This window comes from Diorhabda carinulata, chromosome 2 (assembly GCF_026250575.1).
Source record: "Diorhabda carinulata isolate Delta chromosome 2, icDioCari1.1, whole genome shotgun sequence".
NCBI lineage: Eukaryota > Metazoa > Arthropoda > Insecta > Coleoptera > Chrysomelidae > Diorhabda > Diorhabda carinulata.
In genome coordinates this window covers 3,120,921-3,141,039 of record NC_079461.1, presented here as the reverse complement: position 1 = coordinate 3,141,039, position 20,119 = coordinate 3,120,921, and the positions used below count along the sequence as shown (strand labels likewise).

The 20,119-nt window shown below is 31.3% G+C and overlaps 2 protein-coding genes across 4 annotated transcripts; both read left to right on the top strand.

Annotated features, from left to right (window-relative positions):
• The first annotated feature begins 1,236 nt into the window (after positions 1-1,236).
• Positions 1,237-11,850, top strand: LOC130904069 (uncharacterized histidine-rich protein DDB_G0274557-like). Of its 3 annotated transcripts, none has more exons than XM_057816623.1 (7): positions 1,238-1,381; positions 1,865-2,149; positions 10,712-10,762; positions 11,017-11,073; positions 11,391-11,513; positions 11,583-11,639; positions 11,695-11,850. In XM_057816623.1, exons 1-7 carry the CDS (start codon positions 1,240-1,242, stop codon positions 11,760-11,762), a joined length of 783 nt encoding a protein of 260 aa, XP_057672606.1. In that variant the 5' UTR covers positions 1,238-1,239; the 3' UTR covers positions 11,763-11,850. The 3 variants fall into 3 exon arrangements, with proteins under 3 accessions (XP_057672604.1, XP_057672606.1, XP_057672605.1); XM_057816622.1 differs by having other exon boundaries at positions 1,239-1,381; positions 11,692-11,850; XM_057816621.1 differs by lacking the exons at positions 10,712-10,762; positions 11,017-11,073; positions 11,391-11,513; positions 11,583-11,639; positions 11,695-11,850 and adding an exon at positions 5,612-7,170 and having other exon boundaries at positions 1,237-1,381.
• On the top strand, positions 11,835-15,597 carry LOC130903659 (uncharacterized). The gene is made up of 20 exons (XM_057815886.1): positions 11,835-11,851; positions 11,908-11,927; positions 11,997-12,128; positions 12,190-12,252; positions 12,513-12,581; positions 12,655-12,723; positions 12,858-12,926; positions 13,061-13,129; positions 13,264-13,332; positions 13,467-13,535; positions 13,670-13,738; positions 13,873-13,941; positions 14,076-14,144; positions 14,279-14,347; positions 14,482-14,550; positions 14,685-14,753; positions 14,888-14,956; positions 15,091-15,159; positions 15,294-15,362; positions 15,497-15,597. Exons 1-20 carry the CDS (start codon positions 11,835-11,837, stop codon positions 15,595-15,597), a joined length of 1,368 nt encoding a protein of 455 aa, XP_057671869.1.
• The last annotated feature ends 4,522 nt before the right edge of the window (positions 15,598-20,119 follow it).

The following is a 20,119-nucleotide window of genomic DNA, read 5'->3' as shown; positions in this document are numbered from 1 at the left end:
TTGTTTGTTGGCATTTTCCTTCGCAGTAAATAATATTTAATTTCAGGACCGTCTTATGTTTGAAAAGAAGCTAAGTCATCAGTTTTGAATTCTGAAAGGAAGTCTAACTTCAAACTATACATTATTTATTAAAATATACATAAAATCAACATCAATCATACACAAAAAAATATGTAAGAAGATTTAAGAATTAAGCAATTTGAAATAATAGTAGTTGTTGATGTGACAAAATGCATTGTAGTTAATTCATAAGTAAACTGGCTTAGTAACTGGAAAACATTCAAGGTTGGTAAAGGAAAGATTGCCCAATAACTTGTACCATCTACGCGTCACGTCATCTGTTAAGTAAAGATCTTAAATATCCAATAATATACAGGGTGTTCCATTGCAAATTGAATGAATTTTTTTATGATTTTATTATGATTACATACAATTTCTTACAAGGTCCAAATATTGCATAGATGAATATTGTACATCGCTTGAAATTATGCGTCGCATCATGGCCGCCACCAACAAAAGTTCCATTAGTAAAAGTTGAAAAATTCCTAACCTCAAATTTTGTTTAATATCTTGTTACCGTTTTGAATGAAAATAACAAAACTAAGTAAGCAATTAAATGAATTAAACAAAAAAAGTGATCAGTGGATAACTGTCAATAATTATATCTGCTGCTGCCTTGCTTTTGGAGCCTGATGGATGGTTACTTGTTGAACCAAAAGTAATTAGATGTCGGCAATCGTTATTGTTGTAATTTCGAGATCTAGCATGAACCAATTATTGCATTGCATCTATATATATATATATATATATATATATATATATATATATATATATATATTATATATATATATATATATTATTATTATATATTATTATATATATATATATATATAATACTCCCATACGGACAGTTGGTATGGGTAAAAACGTCCCTACAATACGGTGCCGACAATATTCATTATCTTTCTCGTTCGAGACACTTTATCTATACTGCGCATGCTTGAGAATGCGTAGAATCGAGCTGGAACCTCGGAGGATAGAGGAAGCATTGTCATTTTGTGTTCCTTAGTCAGAATAGTCAGAAATGTACAATTTTTATGTAAATATTATATCAACATTTATTTTTATAACGTCCCTGTTTACGTAATTACGCGGTACAAATAATTTTAATATATTGAGGAATTAGTACGTCAAGGGCGAAAAATTTTTCGCGTTCCAAACATCGTTTTGTGCAAGAAAATGTATAAATATATACGAATTAATTTAGTGAAACATGTTCAGTACTTTTCTAAAATGAAGAACACAACCATGCGACTTTTTACTGTGGCATTAATACTTTGTTGTTGCTTGAATTTTGTAATATCCAAACCAAATCATGAAGGTAAGTAATAAATCGCTAAAAAATGATAATTTTATTTTTGACAACTTTTTCATGGAAATATATTCTTAAAATTAGTTTCAAATAGTTTTATTATGTTATATATATAAACACTAACTAAATAACGGGTATTTTGGGATGAATCCCCAGCAAAAATTTTCACAAAATGTTGTATAATGTAAATTGGAAACAAAAGATTCATTTTATTAAATTCTATTATGCTACATTATCATTAAAACAAAACAAAACTGCTTTTCGTTCAATTCCCTCTAAAAAATATCAGAGTGGTTAAATTCATAACATTCATTAAATGTTAAAAGTTAAACTTATATTGAACCACAGATAAACTGAAATGTAAAAGAAGCAGGAAAAAATAGAATAGAATAAAGTTAAAAACTGACCTCTTATAAAAAAATAAATATTTAAACGAAAATAATTGTTTGATATGTACAACATATGAATTCTCCCCTTGATTTTCGTTTCCAGAAAGCGAACATAACCATTTGAAAGAAAAGTCCCATCAACATCATAATGAAAGAGCTCATCAGAAGGTGAGGGCTCACCATGAGAATCATGAGGGAAGAGCACATCAGGTACATCAAAATGAAAAAGCTCATCAAGTAAGAGCTCATAATGGAAATCATCTTGACAGGAATCACCATGAAAGTAATAAACATTTAGTTGAGCGCAAAGGACATCAGCAAAGGTCCCATTTACATTATAGGGATCAACAGAACCAACAATGCTCTTGGGTTTGTAATGGAGACCAAAGTAAGTGAAATTATTTTTATTATAGTTATTATTGCTTGTTAAAATATCTTTATTTCCTAATAAACATTATCCTTGATATAATAAAAGAATAATTATTGGTAGCAACGCGTTGTTGATGATTGGTTGAGAAAAAATCCTCAATTAAAATATTCTTCTAGTACTTATTCATTAACTATTCTCTTCTGAAATTGTGACTTAATAATTCAAAAACATTTTTAAAATTCTTCCTCAAGGCCACATCTCAAAGACTTCACTTAATTTGTTGTTTTCAATAGAAAAAATTAAAAGAAACAGTCAATATTTTTCAATCAAAAATTTAGGAATTACGGTGATAACTAAATAAATATTTTTGAATTTCTTGTGGAAAAAAGTGCCACTTTTTCTATTATGGTTGTTATGAATTGTAAACTCGTTCCATCGGTTGATGTTAAGATGTCATAACGAAGTGGCTACCACTACTTTGCCGTGTGCGTAAATATTTTCTTAGTTTGATGTCTTTATGGAGTATATTCTCCATAGATGTCTTATCAAAAACCATTAATTTTTGAGTAAACACACCAATTACCATTGTCTGTATAATAAGCAATTAAATTTAAATTTTAAGAAACTCCATAATTCGTCTAGGAAAGACTATCACTGATACTTATAATTTATACTAATTTACAGAAAAAGTTTATCATCAATTTCATATTTTTTGGTGCGATATAAAGCAAACTAAAATATTTTCAGATTTGTTTACAAGATACACAATATTCCCGTCAAATGAACTCTTAGACACAATGCATATGATAGTAAACATTCAAATGTCATTCTGAAAATATTTAATATTAAATAATTATCAATAGGACAGAATACAGTATGTCCTTCTAATTAATCACAATTTGCAATCAATAGATGAAATTATAATAAATGTATACGAATTTTAATGAAACTATTTTTTATGTAATTAGTTTTGAATATATGTAGTTTCGTCGTGAATACAAAGATATTCTACAAAACGTAGTGGGTACTCGAACTTTATTTATAAGTATACTTGGTCTCTAATAACTATAGTACTCATTATATACAGGGTGGTCCAGATTTAAAGTATTAGAATTTATTTTTTCCTACCATAAAAATTTTTTACCTCTGCTATTCAACTATATAGCTATTTAGCTGTGTATTTAATGGTTTTATTATTAGTGCATATTAGAATGATGGGTAGCAGGGTTGCCAGATCCTTGGTTGCTGAATACGGGACAATCTAATCCCACCCTCTCGAAAAGCATGAAATGAATGAAATAAAGGAACATAAGGTCAAAAAATAACTTTTAAAATGTATTATATGGATTTTAGTATTAAAAGCTTTTTAAAACATACTCCAAACTTACTCAAACAGTACATAAATTAACAATCTCACTCGGGTAGAGCTTAACTCGACTGCTGTGAACTGAACTGAGTAACGATTGGTGAAATGGATGACATGGCGTCGTGGGGTGGTGACGCCAATATTAATGTACTTTTTTGTGGGATAATACAATGTTTATTAAAACATATTATGTAACTTTCCATTTAATTTTTTAATTTTGTCACTTGTGAAAGTGAAATACTGGACAAACAGCGTCCCGTTTCACTTTGATCCGGAACGCGAGGCAAATTAGGGAAATTCGGGACGTTTGGCAACCCTGATTGGTAGTGTGGTATGGCTATGGAGAAATATATATAAAAAATGTGATGATAAAAATATCAGTCTTAACTCCAAATTGCATATAATGTCTTTTGAGTAGTTTTTTAGAAATCGTATTAACAAAATGTCTTATAAAACGGTTTTCAATACTAACTGGAATCATAAATAAATAAACATCGAACTAAATGTTACAAATAATATTTATCTAAGCTATCTATCTCAAACATTGTTTGAAGTGTCTCCTATTTCTGTCGATGCTGTTGTTACTTTTATTTAGATAATGAAATATACTAAAAAAATTGTTTCATTTTTCTCTCACTCACAAGTTAAACTCTCGAAAGATTAGTGGCAAAAGTCGAATCTTGAGAAAAACCTATTTGAAATATCTCGTATCTCATTTCCAAATCCAGTACTTTTAACTATTTTGTGAAGGTCTGAAGTATGTGTGAAGCTGCCCCAACGGAGCAGAGCACATAGAACCACAAAAGTATAAGAATGAACATAACCTCTTTCACAACATGACATGACAGATTCTCTCTTAACTTGTTGGGAAAATTGTCGGTTGAATTACTGTTGCGGTTGGCAGCGCTTCCGTCTGACTGTCTAATTACAATCGAGCAATAGTAACTTGTACGGTGTTTATGCCAATTGGTTTTCGAATAATGAGATTGGGATTGTCAGACTTCAGAAGACTGTTTCCATTAACGGCAGGGGCTCTCGCCAAGGACGCAGAATACATAGAGCCGCGAAAGTATAAGAGTGAACATAACCTCTTTCACAACATGACAGATTCTCGCTTAATTTGTAACGAACGGGGAATTTTCGGTTGAATTACTGTTACAGTTGGCAGCGCTTTCGTCAGACTGTCTACTGACTGTCTAAGTGAACTGCAAAAACAAGCTGTTGCAAAGGAAAAACATATATATCTAAACGCTGCATCCAAAAGCGCTCTATGGAAGAAAATCCAAAAGAGAGCGTAAAGAGGAATAGAAGATATCATATCCAAGGCTGTAGAGACTTGTTAATAAATCTGTAGCTTCCATGAAAAACGTTTTAAACGTAGGGTGCTCCATTTTAGAGGAAGAAAATTTCCAATGGGAATTTGAACTGCTGAAATGGGAACCAGACTCGAGCTGAAGAAGCTTCAAGTGGAGCTTTGACGAGGTGTTGTATTGGAAGGGATGATGAATAAATATAAAGAAAACCAAATAAAATATATATTTTTAAAGAAATTTAATGTGCATTTTGAATGAATTTTAAATTAATATAAATAACAATTAACTGATGAAAGTTGGGATGTTTGTGAATGGGATATTTTAGGTTTGGCCCCGATATAGGAAAAACTTGTTGGTGTCGTCGAATGCTTACTGAGTGTGCAGTTCGACCACTGCCCCGAGAGGGGTAAAAAATAAAATGTTTGGATCGAAAAAATGGCTTTTAGGGTTATAATGGACTTTATTTTCATCGTAAGTAGAGGCGGGTACAGTTGCGGTTGTTTTATTTTCCTATTGCACGGCAACTCTTACTACTAACCTGTTTTCAATGGTATTAAAAATATTTCTCTTCACATCGACTTTAAATAGACCATAGATAAAGCAATTCATCAGTTTTTTGAGAGCATTCCAAAAGATGATTGGGTCGAAGCTTTTAAGTTGTGTCCAAAAGGATGTTAATTTTTTAGCGTTTCAAAATATATCTTCGAATTTTGACATGCCGAATGTGTTCCTACAAAGAAAAAGTGGTACTTTCTAGAAACATTAGATAGTTGAAAATAAAATTGTTTAAATTTATTTCAGACGGTCTGTTTGACTCCAACATACAAGTGCAATACAAAACTTCATCGGCTTTATTTGGAATATTTAATAAAGCGTCCAAAGAGGCGTTAATCTTTGCTTACGATGCAAATATAACCGCTTTACTTGATGGTAAAACAGGATCGTCTTTTATCCTCGATATCTACAAGGATCAACTGATCAGTTTACCATTCATCCCGGGGATTTCGTGGAACGCTAATGACACAAGTTTCCAGGATTATTTCCAAAATATATCTATACCTAATTATTTACAAGCAGCAGAAGAAAAAGGCCAAAAGTTCGATATAGATAAAGTACCAGAGAGTATTGCTAACTCAATTGAAGAAGACTTGAAATCTCTAGGTTTACCGATTCCTTTCAACCAAGCTCTACCTATGTTCACGGTTTTCTTAACGTCTTTAAGAAACGGTTTAGCGTTATTGTACATGGGCAACGGAGCTTTCGATATTCAAAACGACGTTAGATGGTTCATCAAAATAAATCTGTTCTTAAATGATTTATTAAAAGATGAAGGTTTCGACTTATCGAACATCACCTTGGATCCTAAGAATATATTTAGCGGATCTTCTGGAATACAAGTTGTGGCAAATCTGTTTTCTCAATTAGCCAGACGCATCAATTTTTCGTCTTTCTTCAATAGTTTCATCAATTCAAGGGAAAAATTTTTACATTTATTGGAAGATCTAAGTTCGGGATCTAATGACGGTCTCGATGGATTGATGACAATTTTTGTACATGTTATGAGAGCTTCGTCGATGGAGGAATCTCCAACGGCAGTGATAAGATCAATTTTATCGTATAATTCCACTGGATCGGAAGAAGCTAGTATGAGTCAAGTTATAGATCAATTTTTAGAGATAATGAGGGTTCAAAGTCATTTGTTCCCGATGAGCGAAGGCGCCGATTTGTTTATAAAATTCTTAGAAGCTGCCAACCATAATAATTTAGTTATGAACAACATACATATCTTCGATTTATTCAAATTATTTTTTTCTCCGAATCCAATGGATAGATTTAATACTATTATACAAGTTTTTTCAAGTTTTATGCCGCAACGTGGCATTCCAGCTTTCTTTGGTTTCGTAAGAGAAATTATGAGCGATGGATCTAACTCAACCGTACTAAATCAACTACTTCCTGGTGTCAATATATCTCAGTTTACCGGTAACGGTAGCATGTTACAAAATATATTCGGCGGAAGAAATTTAACCCAATTACTATCTGATGGTAATATAACGTCAGTCTTGTCTCAAATTCCTATTTTCGGGGATATATATCGACGAATATCCTCAGCTTTTGGAGGACAAGGCATAGAACAGTTTATAGATCCATTCCATTTCGGATCTTTTTTTACTAATGGATTGAACAATTTTCTACCTGGAATTGAACAATTTTTTAGTTCGTTTACAAATTCTTCGCAAGGTGGGGGTTTTGAAGATATGCTGAATACGTTTCAAAGTGAAGCGAATAATGTATTTGGTTAATATGAATGTGGGCATGTAAATTTTTTCTGTTAAATATAAGGATTATCAATTGAATAACTGGATTTTTTCTGTACTCTCTATATCATTGCAAGCTGTTTAGGGGCATCGTAATTCTACACTCTAAACAAGTATTGAACTTTTGGACATAGCGGTCCGTTAGTCATAGAAATCTGCCGCCTGCAAACTTAATGCACCTGCAGGACATCATCGTCGAGTCTTATTCTACATCTCATCACTAGTTACTATTCAATCTAGTACTGAATCACCATAAATTTGATCTACAATTATCATTTTTAATCTGTAAGCAAGTTTGGTGTGGTGGCAAAGCTTCTGTTTGACAATTCTTAACCTCAAAGTTTGTGAAACTTGTTTATCAACCGATAGATGTCTCACTTAAGAAAAACCTACAGAAAATTAAAATTTCACTATTTTTAGTTTCTGAAATTCAATCACGATTCTTGGAGTTCTTTAGATAGAATTGATATGCAAGATGGACTTTTGTTGTTACATCGTTTTAAAGTTTTAAAAACTTTTTGGCACTATAGATTCGTCACGTATTCTTAAATAATTTTTTAGACTTTTTATATGAAATTTGACCAACTTCCAAGAATCAATCAACTAAAACTGTTAGGGCCTAGAAGAATTATGTCACTCTTAAATTTTAAGACTATTAGTCATACCAAATGTTCTTTAATGGAGTTATACAATAAGATTCCTTCAAAAGTTTCCTAGAAAACAATGTAAAGAATCTTTATTACATTTTCCATTATCTACTAGAGGTTGGAAACGAGTGGGGGCAGACATATGGGAATTAATCCTATTTGGTGCTATTTGATGCGTTTTCAAACTGTTTGTAATTGCAACCTATTAAAGACAAAAGCTCCGACAAAAGCAAAAAACTTTGATCGTGTAAACCAAGGCTGCTCAACCTTTTGAAGAGTCGGGCCAAACGGTGGATTCAGTCGTTAACGATGGGCCACTATCATTTCCTGTTTCAGTTACTCTCAGGACAAGCGCAATTAAAACTTAATTATCAAGAAAATAAAATTGAATTAGAGTTTATTGGGAACAAATTGTATCTTATTCTAAAATCTAATTGTACTTAAATCTCTGGTAATTTGTTTATACAATCAATGTCATTTCTGCTATTGTTTGTCTTTTAATTATTTTCTTACGTTTGGCGACAAATCCGACGTTAACAGTAACAACAAATATGTGGCTCAGTTAAGGATGCGCGGTAATTACATAATTAAGATCTGAAAAAACCTTTTTGCATACATATGTTGATCCAAAACTACTTAAAAACTGTAACGCCAGGTCAGTTATTGCTGGAAATTCTCCTTTTGGTACCAATTTCCAGAAATTTGCAAAATCTCCTGTAGAATTTTGTACTTTCGAAGACAATTTGTTGCAGTTCAACAAGTAACGAACTGACAGCTAACTTCAGAGAGGTCTTAAAGTTTGAATCGGGAAGTACTGTGCACCGCGGGATTTTTGAATTTGGTGCGCAGTTTCACAGTGTGGCCCGCGGGCTTGGGGTTGAGCAGCCTGGATGTAAACACTAGAAAATAGAGATGACATATTTTCAGCTCTCTTGATTATAGAAACTCACCTTAAAGGTAAGAATTATCCTTATTCGCAATTGCTAAATAGTCGGATATGCAAGACAAAAGTATCAATTGCAAGGGAGTTTCTGGAGCCAAAATGAAGTAAAAAAATCAAACAAATTTGGCAAAAACAAAAAGATTTAAAGCCGTTGGAAGAAAGAATCAGAGCAACTATGTTTAATATACAGCTAGAATTAATTGTTTGTCTTTGTTTCTGATGTTACTGATAGAGTTAAGCACTTTAATGAATTGTTTAACTTCAGAAATTACAAATTTAGCTAATTCTGCAATTGCTGAATTAATGCTTGGAGAGTGAACAAGAAAAATCTATGTTTATAATGAAAGTAGGTGTCGAGGATAGAGAAAAAAGGAACTTTTAGCCTATTTTCAAAAAAAAAAAATAAGTAAGTTACTTACAAACTAAAAATCGAATAGAATTTCGGCTAAACACTTCTACTTAGTATTCTGCTAGTTTGAGATAATTTTTTAATAGAGTTCCATTTATTGGAAAATAATTTTATGTCTTATAGGAAATAATTAGACTATTTTCATAAATAATATTATTAAAAATTCGTTTTTATTCAATCTAGTTTTTATTAAAGTAAAGCGCGAGAAATATATTTACAATAATTGTTAAATAGTAAGATAATTCCTATTTAATTCTACCACCCTGTGTTTCAATATAATTACAGTAACACCTGCCAAATGCAAGAGTTGTTTTACATACGAGGTGTGATGAGAAATGAAATAAAAACGTAAATTTCTTAAATTAAATTGAAACGATTAAATTTTTATCAATTATTTATTAATAATTTAATTGACTTATCAACTACATTTTGCCATCTAGGTGCAAATTTTTAATGCTGGTTTGATAAATATCAATTGGTTTTCGTGTAAAATGTCTCGAGATAACGTTTCAGTCATCATCCAAATTTTTTTCCGCTATTGTTGCAGTATAACGCCTTTTCTGTTAACAATCTAGCATAAATTGGTTCCCTCGATCCAATTTTTCACAATAAAGCTCTGCATTATCATTTTGTCCATGTGTCAGTACTTCATAATGATGAATTCAGCGTATATTTCACCAAACCGCTTCTTAGGGATATAAACCCGGCTTCGTGGTACTTCATAGTAGCATTTTTGATTATCATATAGAACCAATTTTTCGTTTCCAGTGATGAAGCTGTCAAAAAACGTTCTTTTTGAATCCGTTGGAGCATTTCGTTACATGTGAAGGTCATATTAAGTTTTTTGGTCGCAACTGTCACGTAATTAACTCAAAAAACTTTTATATTTAGAAGTGAACAAGTCTCAATAACCTCAAAATGTTTTTTACCAAGGTTAAATCCATAATTACAAGCATTTCTGGTAGGTTTCTTCCGTGCTGTAGTGGTCATAGTCTACAAAATATAAGGGATAGTGTCCTTTTAAGTACGTTTTTCATTTTCGAAAATCGTATGGTGCTAAATGAGGTGAGTAAATTAGATGTGGACAGACTTTTAGTGCAAAAAAATCACGAATAAAAAGCGTTTCAAGCCTTTTTCTTTACGTTCTAGTAAAATTATGAGTTTATAGTAATTATTTCCTTCTAATGTATACTGGGTATATCCTTATAATAAAAGACTATGACCTGGATGTTTGGCGCTTTTTAGTGTGAGGTAAGTCATCGATTTTCCAGACATATTTTTTAATAAATGGATTAGAGATTGAGATGTATCAAAAAAATGCTGGGAACTCAATAATGGCATTGAGAAAGCTAAATTGGTATACGTATTGTTATTTTTACTATAAATATGATGAAAAAAAAGAATTTTTAAAATGTCCGAATACCTGTAGTTACTTGGAACTTCTCTTTCATAACATAGAACAGCGAAAATTGACAAGTTTACTTTGATTTTTGAATAGATTTCGTTAAATTCTATGATGATATAGTAAATTAGCTTTCTGTACTCGCTATGCTTTATCAGAATAACATGCTTCTTTGTTACAAGGTGTGCCTCAACCTCCACAAGAAATCGGTGCGAGCCCAGACCCTCAAATAGGTATTTATTATTATAAAATATATGTAAAAGCGAAATATTCCTATAAATAGATTTTTTTAAATATTTTTCTTGATGAAATTAGTACCAAAAAACAATTGACTTTTCGACATATTTACATTTACATAGGACAGACATTTTAGTACTTAGAAAATAGATTAAAAGATCACAAATACCATAAAAAATAAATCTGTATTAACAAACCATGAAAGTCTTTCTTTTTTCTACTGTTTTATGATGGATATTTTTGTTAAAAGGGGATCCTGCAGCTCAAGCTAGTTTCAGACCAGATTCTAATCCATCAGATTCACAAGGTAACTTTTTTTTGTATATTCAGTTCCTCATCAATCATGATAATATATCCCACAGATAACGTTTATAGGCGAAAAAGTGTAATAGAGAAATTGTAGTACTAGTACTACATTTCGAGGATTGAAAGGGGGGAAATAAGGCAGGTAAAATTGTAGGGAGACAATAAATCTACTAAGCTCTCAGCTGCTTCACTTAACCCCCTTGATTTATACCCAAAATATATCAAAAGAATATGAAATTAACAGTTATGGTTTTATAAATAAACTATCCGTGATTAAGTCACTCACTCTATTAACTAAACAGATTTATTTGTTTAAAGATCCTCCATCATTCGACTCAGGTTCCGGAGGACAATGGGAAAGCAATCCCGGTTATCCATCAGATTGGTCACAAGAAGGGTCAACTGAACAAGTTAATGGAAATCCTTATCCTGGTCCACCAGGTAATAGCTTTTATCTAATATTTCCTCTATTTCGGATTACACAGGTCTCAAACAACAAATTTTTTTCAGAAAGCGGTCCAGCAGCTTTTTCAGGCGTAACCGATAACTATTTTCCCAATCAACCAGGTAATTCTTTATTCTAACTATTTTCATTCTTAATAATGATTGTTTTTCATAGAAGGTGCTTCATCAGGAGCATCAGCTTGGCCAGATAGTTGGACGACCAATCCACCAGGTAAAGCTGTGTAAACACGGCTTTTATATATGATCTTATTTTTTATCGTTGTGAATCTTTATGAATAAAACTATCTATTGATAATCATGAACATGAAATTAATGTTTATAACTTTTTTATTTTGATAACCAACAAACCGTAGAGGACTTTCCTCGGCAGTACTATCTACGCCAGGTACTGTATATCCTTCTCCTAATACAATAATTATTTATATAAAACACCTTTTTTGATAATTGTGTACAAAAAAGGTACTCCTTCATCTTCCTCAGCAACATCACCCTTTCTTGCTAATAATAATCCTTCTTCTAAACAACAAGGTAATTCAACAACTTCTTCAGCAACCAAAATCGTGACAAATACTCGTGATTATGTTCCTAATGGTACAGGAAACAATAAAATTCATTAAATTGTTTATTTTGTAACATTTGTTTTCGTCAGAAGGTATTCCAGTATCTCCTTTAGCAACATCAGCAGGTCCAGATAGCTCGACGCCCAATCCACCAGGTAATAATAAAATATTTATATTATGTTATTTATTTTTATATCAAATTTATACCAGGATCTTCCCCAGTTCAACCTTCAGATTCTGAGCTACTCGTAGTACGTTTCCCAATCCATTTTTACAACTATTTAGAATAAAAAGTGCTCCAGCATCTTCATCAGCTATTTCAGCTGGTGTTAAACTCCTAACCTACCAAGTACTAATTGGAAATATATAGAAAGTATTACTTCATATATAAAATAAGCTTTTTTTATATTAACAGTTGCTCCAGCATCTTCTTCTTCATCATTAGCTATTCCACCTGGAGATATTTCTGCCTCTAATGTCCCAGGTAATAATATTATCGAAAAAAAAATATATTTTTACCATTCTAACTGCATTTTAACAATTGTTTTTGTTAAAAGGTGCTCCAGAATCTTCTTCGGTAGCATCTCCTGGTGCAGTTATTGCTAGTTCTACTTCTAATGCACCAGGTAATGATTTCACATACGAAATCACTGCTTTACAAGTGAAATTATTATTAAAAATTACTTTCACTTTTGAATAATATTCTAAAAATATATTTTTACCATTCTAACTGCATTTTAACAATTGTTTTTGTTAAAAGGTGCTCCAGAATCTTCTTCGGTAGCATCTCCTGGTGCAGTTATTGCTAGTTCTACTTCTAATGCACCAGGTAATGATTTCTCATACGAAATCACTGCTTTACAAGTGAAATTATTATTAAAAATTACTTTCACTTTTGAATAATATTCTAAAAATATATTTTTACCATTCTAACTGCATTTTAACAATTGTTTTTGTTAAAAGGTGCTCCAGAATCTTCTTCGGTAGCATCTCCTGGTGCAGTTATTGCTAGTTCTACTTCTAATGCACCAGGTAATGATTTCTCATACGAAATCACTGCTTTACAAGTGAAATTATTATTAAAAATTACTTTCACTTTTGAATAATATTCTAAAAATATATTTTTACCATTCTAACTGCATTTTAACAATTGTTTTTGTTAAAAGGTGCTCCAGAATCTTCTTCGGTAGCATCTCCTGGTGCAGTTATTGCTAGTTCTACTTCTAATGCACCAGGTAATGATTTCTCATACGAAATCACTGCTTTACAAGTGAAATTATTATTAAAAATTACTTTCACTTTTGAATAATATTCTAAAAATATATTTTTACCATTCTAACTGCATTTTAACAATTGTTTTTGTTAAAAGGTGCTCCAGAATCTTCTTCGGTAGCATCTCCTGGTGCAGTTATTGCTAGTTCTACTTCTAATGCACCAGGTAATGATTTCTCATACGAAATCACTGCTTTACAAGTGAAATTATTATTAAAAATTACTTTCACTTTTGAATAATATTCTAAAAATATATTTTTACCATTCTAACTGCATTTTAACAATTGTTTTTGTTAAAAGGTGCTCCAGAATCTTCTTCGGTAGCATCTCCTGGTGCAGTTATTGCTAGTTCTACTTCTAATGCACCAGGTAATGATTTCACATACGAAATCACTGCTTTACAAGTGAAATTATTATTAAAAATTACTTTCACTTTTGAATAATATTCTAAAAATATATTTTTACCATTCTAACTGCATTTTAACAATTGTTTTTGTTAAAAGGTGCTCCAGAATCTTCTTCGGTAGCATCTCCTGGTGCAGTTATTGCTAGTTCTACTTCTAATGCACCAGGTAATGATTTCACATACGAAATCACTGCTTTACAAGTGAAATTATTATTAAAAATTACTTTCACTTTTGAATAACATTCTAAAAATATATTTTTACCATTCTAACTGCATTTTAACAATTGTTTTTGTTAAAAGGTGCTCCAGAATCTTCTTCGGTAGCATCTCCTGGTGCAGTTAATGCTAGTTCTACTTCTAATGCACCAGGTAATGATTTCTCATACGAAATCACTGCTTTACAAGTGAAATTATTATTAAAAATTACTTTCACTTTTGAATAACATTTTAAAAATATATTTTTACCATTCTAACTGCATTTTAACAATTGTTTTTGTTAAAAGGTGCTCCAGAATCTTCTTCGGTAGCATCTCCTGGTGCAGTTATTGCTAGTTCTACTTCTAATGCACCAGGTAATGATTTCACATACGAAATCACTGCTTTACAAGTGAAATTATTATTAAAAATTACTTTCACTTTTGAATAACATTCTAAAAATATATTTTTACCATTCTAACTGCATTTTAACAATTGTTTTTGTTAAAAGGTGCTCCAGAATCTTCTTCGGTAGCATCTCCTGGTGCAGTTATTGCTAGTTCTACTTCTAATGCACCAGGTAATGATTTCACATACGAAATCACTGCTTTACAAGTGAAATTATTATTAAAAATTACTTTCACTTTTGAATAACATTCTAAAAATATATTTTTACCATTCTAACTGCATTTTAACAATTGTTTTTGTTAAAAGGTGCTCCAGAATCTTCTTCGGTAGCATCTCCTGGTGCAGTTATTGCTAGTTCTACTTCTAATGCACCAGGTAATGATTTCACATACGAAATCACTGCTTTACAAGTGAAATTATTATTAAAAATTACTTTCACTTTTGAATAACATTCTAAAAATATATTTTTACCATTCTAACTGCATTTTAACAATTGTTTTTGTTAAAAGGTGCTCCAGAATCTTCTTCGGTAGCATCTCCTGGTGCAGTTAATGCTAGTTCTACTTCTAATGCACCAGGTAATGATTTCTCATACGAAATCACTGCTTTACAAGTGAAATTATTATTAAAAATTACTTTCACTTTTGAATAACATTTTAAAAATATATTTTTACCATTCTAACTGCATTTTAACAATTGTTTTTGTTAAAAGGTGCTCCAGAATCTTCTTCGGTAGCATCTCCTGGTGCAGTTAATGCTAGTTCTACTTCTAATGCACCAGGTAATGATTTCACATACGAAATCACTGCTTTACAAGTGAAATTATTATTAAAAATTACTTTCACTTTTGAATAACATTCTAAAAATATATTTTTACCATTCTAACTGCATTTTAACAATTGTTTTTGTTAAAAGGTGCTCCAGAATCTTCTTCGGTAGCATCTCCTGGTGCAGTTAATGCTAGTTCTACTTCTAATGCACCAGGTAATGATTTCTCATACGAAATCACTGCTTTACAAGTGAAATTATTATTAAAAATTACTTTCACTTTTGAATAACATTCTAAAAATATATTTTTACCATTCTAACTGCATTTTAACAATTGTTTTTGTTAAAAGGTGCTCCAGAATCTTCTTCGGTAGCATCTCCTGGTGCAGTTAATGCTAGTTCTACTTCTAATGCACCAGGTAATGATTTCACATACGAAATTACAGCTTGACAAGTGAAATTATTATCAAAAATTACTTTCACTTTTATATAACATTCTAATAATAAATAAACAGCTTTTTTGATGATGCCTTTTTTAGCCCAATCGGATTTGTCTCAAATGATACATAAAATAATTAGAGGAAATATAGGCGGTGGAGATAAGTTACAAAAATCATTTTCTGTTCTTTATATTACATTTTCTCATAAATTAAAAGTTTCTAAAATTATTATCCTGATTCAACTTATAAATTTTTGTATAATTTTTTCAGTATTTGCAAATTTTGAATTTGACAAAAGACAGGGTGAGTTCTAAATTCTCGTAATTGAAACAATGCGTCTTGGGAGCTATAAATTATATTTCAGCTCATCGTCATCACCAACAAGAGCGTCATTCTCGTCATGAAGACCACATAGCACGTCATCATGAAGAACATGAGCGTCATGAGCGAGTTCTACATCAACGTCAACACGAGCTAAAGACATACCAATAACTTGAGCGACTATCAATAACAAAATCAGCAGTAGACAGAGTATTAGTGATCAAATAGTTTTAAAATATATAAAAGTTGTATCTAATAAAGTAGTATCTAGATAATTTTAGTTTCATTCAAATACAAACATAACCTATTTCCTGTTGAAACACTCGTAATACTTAAAGAAAGTTACTCGTTTCCAAAGATGCTGTAGATGATCAGAAATAAATCTTACAAACAGTTAAAACAATCCTTTGAGCTCTAGATGGATAACAGATTGGAAGAAAATATTATTTCTACCCACCTAGTGTCCCAGATTTAAACCCTATTGACGATTGATGAAAATATAAATGTGTTTTGTTAATACTGCTGTAGAATTTCAATGAAAATAGTAATTAGAATTTAAAATCAATATTATTCTAATAACTAGACGATTTATAAGGATTTGATGATTGGTATACTACCTTTGCGCTTCTAAAATCCTTCATCTGGCGGTAGTGAGCTCAAAAACTAAGTTGGAGGAGTTGAATCTCACTATTCTGAACAAAGTGAAGAGACCACTTCTCCACTTACTCTACAGAACTCATTAAATTAATTTCTTAAATACTTCTCATCTTCATTAAATAGTAGTTTAGATGAAAAATTAGGTTTTCTTCGCATGGAAGAGTTAGATCTGGCAACTTCTTAAATTCTGCTAAGACCTACATCTTCCACCTAAAGATTACCCATACATACGTTGATTTGGGATTAAAACGTCGAAATCTAGAATACCGAGTACCGATTTATAAAATATTGTTTATTAAAACTAAACTTTTGTGTTCTATAAACCCAACGCTTTCAATTTTAGTTCCTTTAGTTTCTAAACAATAGTTATTTGTATGCCCAGACGAGCCCAAAAAAGTAGTATGTCAGCCGCCGCGGCGTACACAACATTTTTTAGACGACGCATCAGATCCAAAACTTTTTCAATTACACTGAGGAAAGAAAATAAATAATAGAGAATTATAAACATTTTATTTATTGAACAATATAATGTACTTAATGATATAACTCATTCATTGTTATTCATTAATTTGGACAAAACAAATCATTTCAGAAAATTGAAAATTCAAGGTTATGCAAAATCATCGAAATGAAACTGTCAACTGTCAACATTAAATTAAAGTTATTTACTCCAGAGCGTCCCGAAAGTGTTTTGCTGTCATTTACACGGAACACTCAAAACACAACTTTCGGTATGTAAATGAATACAGAACGAACAACTTTCAGATCTTTTTCAAATAAATAATATGACAGTTTTGTTTTAATTCTCACACCGTGTATGTTAAAACATGTCAGCTTAAAAATAAAAATTGTTGTACCGATAGTTGTGACGATTAGTGCTACTCGGTAAGTTAACTAAGGGATGTTAAAACCACTGGTTAACCACGGAACAGAAGTTAAGCTTCTAATATGTTGTATCAGTTTGTAATTATATTACCAGAGTAGAAATTTAACATTCTATGGTTTTTTATCGATATATGGGTATCTAAACTGTAGTTATGATTGTAGGTGCTGAGCGTTCATTGTTCTTCCACTTATTTTAGAGCTAGTCCAATTTCTTCAGACTAAATCTTGAGATAATCTTCAGACACCTCTTTCGAGTCCGGCTGCTGATCTTCTGGTGGTTGACTTCTCTTTGAATGCTTCAGTCGCTAGCCAATCCTCCCCCACTCTGTCGAAGTGTGCCTTCCACTCTCGTCTTCTTATCCGTACCCATCTGACTACATCTGTTATCTGATCGCAGGCGTATCCAAAGTCGGAACTGTGTTTTCTGTTCCAGTATTATGTAATTATCCAAACTCTTGAAATATTGTGTATAAAATCTCATTAAAAGTTTCTTCCAAAATACTGTCCGATTGAAGATCTATCAACTCCATTTTTAAATAAACTGGTGCCCGTGAAGCTTCAAAATTGAATGAATTATTGAACATTGGGAATTCCATTTTGTGAAAGTGTTCGAAAGTTTGATTTTTTACCTGATTTTCTCACAGCCTCAACTTTATTTCAAAGGCTTGAATATATGAATACATTTGAATGACAAACAGATTTTTACCCTGTAACTTTATATTCAGATCAGTCAAGTGTTTATTCATATCTACCAAAAAGGCACAATGGGTCACGTAATACAAAAAATCTTTCTAAAACTACTCCAAGACCGAGCCAACGAATTATACAGTGAAATCCCACTAAATTCCGTTGAGGAATGGAATAAAGTCCAAAAGCTCTAAAAAGCATGATTCTTTTTTCTGTGACACATTGCGATCGCCGGCCTTATTGACAGGGCCGGAAGCGGCCCGCGGGCCGTATCTTTGGCATGACTGACATAAACCATAATTAATCCACCGAAATCAGATGATATAATTATTTATAGTTAACCACTCGCTAAACTTCCTTTATTATATGATAGAACAGTTAATACACCGTTAACCAATAGTCAAAGAAAACTAGGAGTTAACTAAATTTCAGCAAGTCCTGAATAAGTACCGAAGAATATATTAGTTTAGTAAACAATCTCTCAATGTGATTAAGTTACTACTAATATTAAATCTATTTAAGTTGCTCAGGACCATTTAAAAATTGAAATTATCTATAAGACAATAAAAGTAAAATAGTGAAGTGTATTTAAGAGAAGTGCTTGGTGATTAATATTTTCTCATTCAAACAATTCATCATTTTACCTATGATACCGATAAAATTAACTTCTATAAGGTAAATTTATTTGGAAACATTGCAATACACATAAATTTTTCATTACTAACCGTCAATGGGTAATTAATTATACACTTTCACGGTCACCTGGTTTTTTGGCTCTAGAAAATCGAAAAATGGATGGATTTTAATGATCTTGGTCTCAAAATGTTCCATTTTACGGCGGATTTATAAAAGTTTTTCTACTATTTAAGGTTTAAAACTATTAAAAATCGCAAATTCAGCCACTACCCCCGTGTTTTTCATAAATTCGTCGTAAAATGGAACATATTGAGACCAAAATTATAAAATTTATCTATTTTTCGATTTTTAATGGTCCAAAAACTATTAACATTGAAGAATATAGTACGAAACTATTCACGAAAATTGATTGTTTTTCATCGATTTCATTTTAAACTATAAAAACTGAAAAAATCATTCTTTTTGGATTTTTTCTTAATTGTTTATTAATTTATGTAGAATACAAAAAAAATATAAGAACTTTATCTGATAATGAGATAATTTTTTGTAAAGGATTATTTTGCAAAACCGTTTTTTTTACGATTTAAAACAGTGAAACTATGAGAAATTTTCATTCCAGCTATTTCTACTAATTTATTTTATAAATCCGCCGTAAAATGGAACATTTTGAGACCAAGATCATTAAAATCGATCCATTTTTCGATTTTCTAGAGCCAAAAAACCAGGTGACCGTGAAAATGTATAATTACCCTTCAATGTTCAAAAAAACATATTTGTTCTTTACAATAATTAAGGTTATGTCAAAAAAAATTGTTACATCTTCGGATGAAAATGCAATAATTTCGAATGGAGTTTATGATATTCTACAGTCTTAAAATCAAACGAAGAATATTGAAAATGTATTCTTATGTTGTAAAATATAAAATATACCCATACTTTCATATCAACTCAACACATAAAATAGAAAAAACATCAGTGGTGGATTAATCAGCAGGCTGAGAGGGCTAACCCCATAGTAGTTGTAGTTTTAAATATTTCCAAGAAAAAATTATGGAATTGACGCACAGAAAGAAAATACTAGAGAAAAGAAAATAAGGATATTCGATGAAACACCTAATGAAGATATTGGAATGACTTTTTTTCGTTGTCATAAATAGATCCAGATTTAGCGAGAAATTTTCATTTCTTACAAAGCTACTTTTCATCACTTTGTATTACAACAAAAAAGGATTAACGTTTATATATGCGTTGAATAGTTTTAAAACACACCTTTCCTCACTCTAATGTCTTTTAACAATAATCAGGGATCTTAAACAAACCCAAAACCTTTGTTCCTTAACCTTTAGG

Bases quoted from the DNA above. Each gene is read 5' to 3' on its own strand.
- LOC130904069 (XM_057816621.1), top strand. From the start codon at position 1,240: ATGTATAAATATATACGAATTAATTTAGTGAAACATGTTCAGTACTTT. The intron at 1,382-1,864 runs GTAAGTAATAAA...TTTCGTTTCCAG, and splicing joins ATCCAAACCAAATCATGAAG to AAAGCGAACATAACCATTTG. The intron at 2,150-5,611 runs GTAAGTGAAATT...AATTTATTTCAG, and splicing joins GGTTTGTAATGGAGACCAAA to ACGGTCTGTTTGACTCCAAC.
- LOC130903659 (XM_057815886.1), top strand. The intron at 11,928-11,996 runs GTATATCCTTCT...TGTACAAAAAAG, and splicing joins TACTATCTACGCCAGGTACT to GTACTCCTTCATCTTCCTCA. The intron at 14,348-14,481 runs GTAATGATTTCA...TTTTGTTAAAAG, and splicing joins TTCTACTTCTAATGCACCAG to GTGCTCCAGAATCTTCTTCG.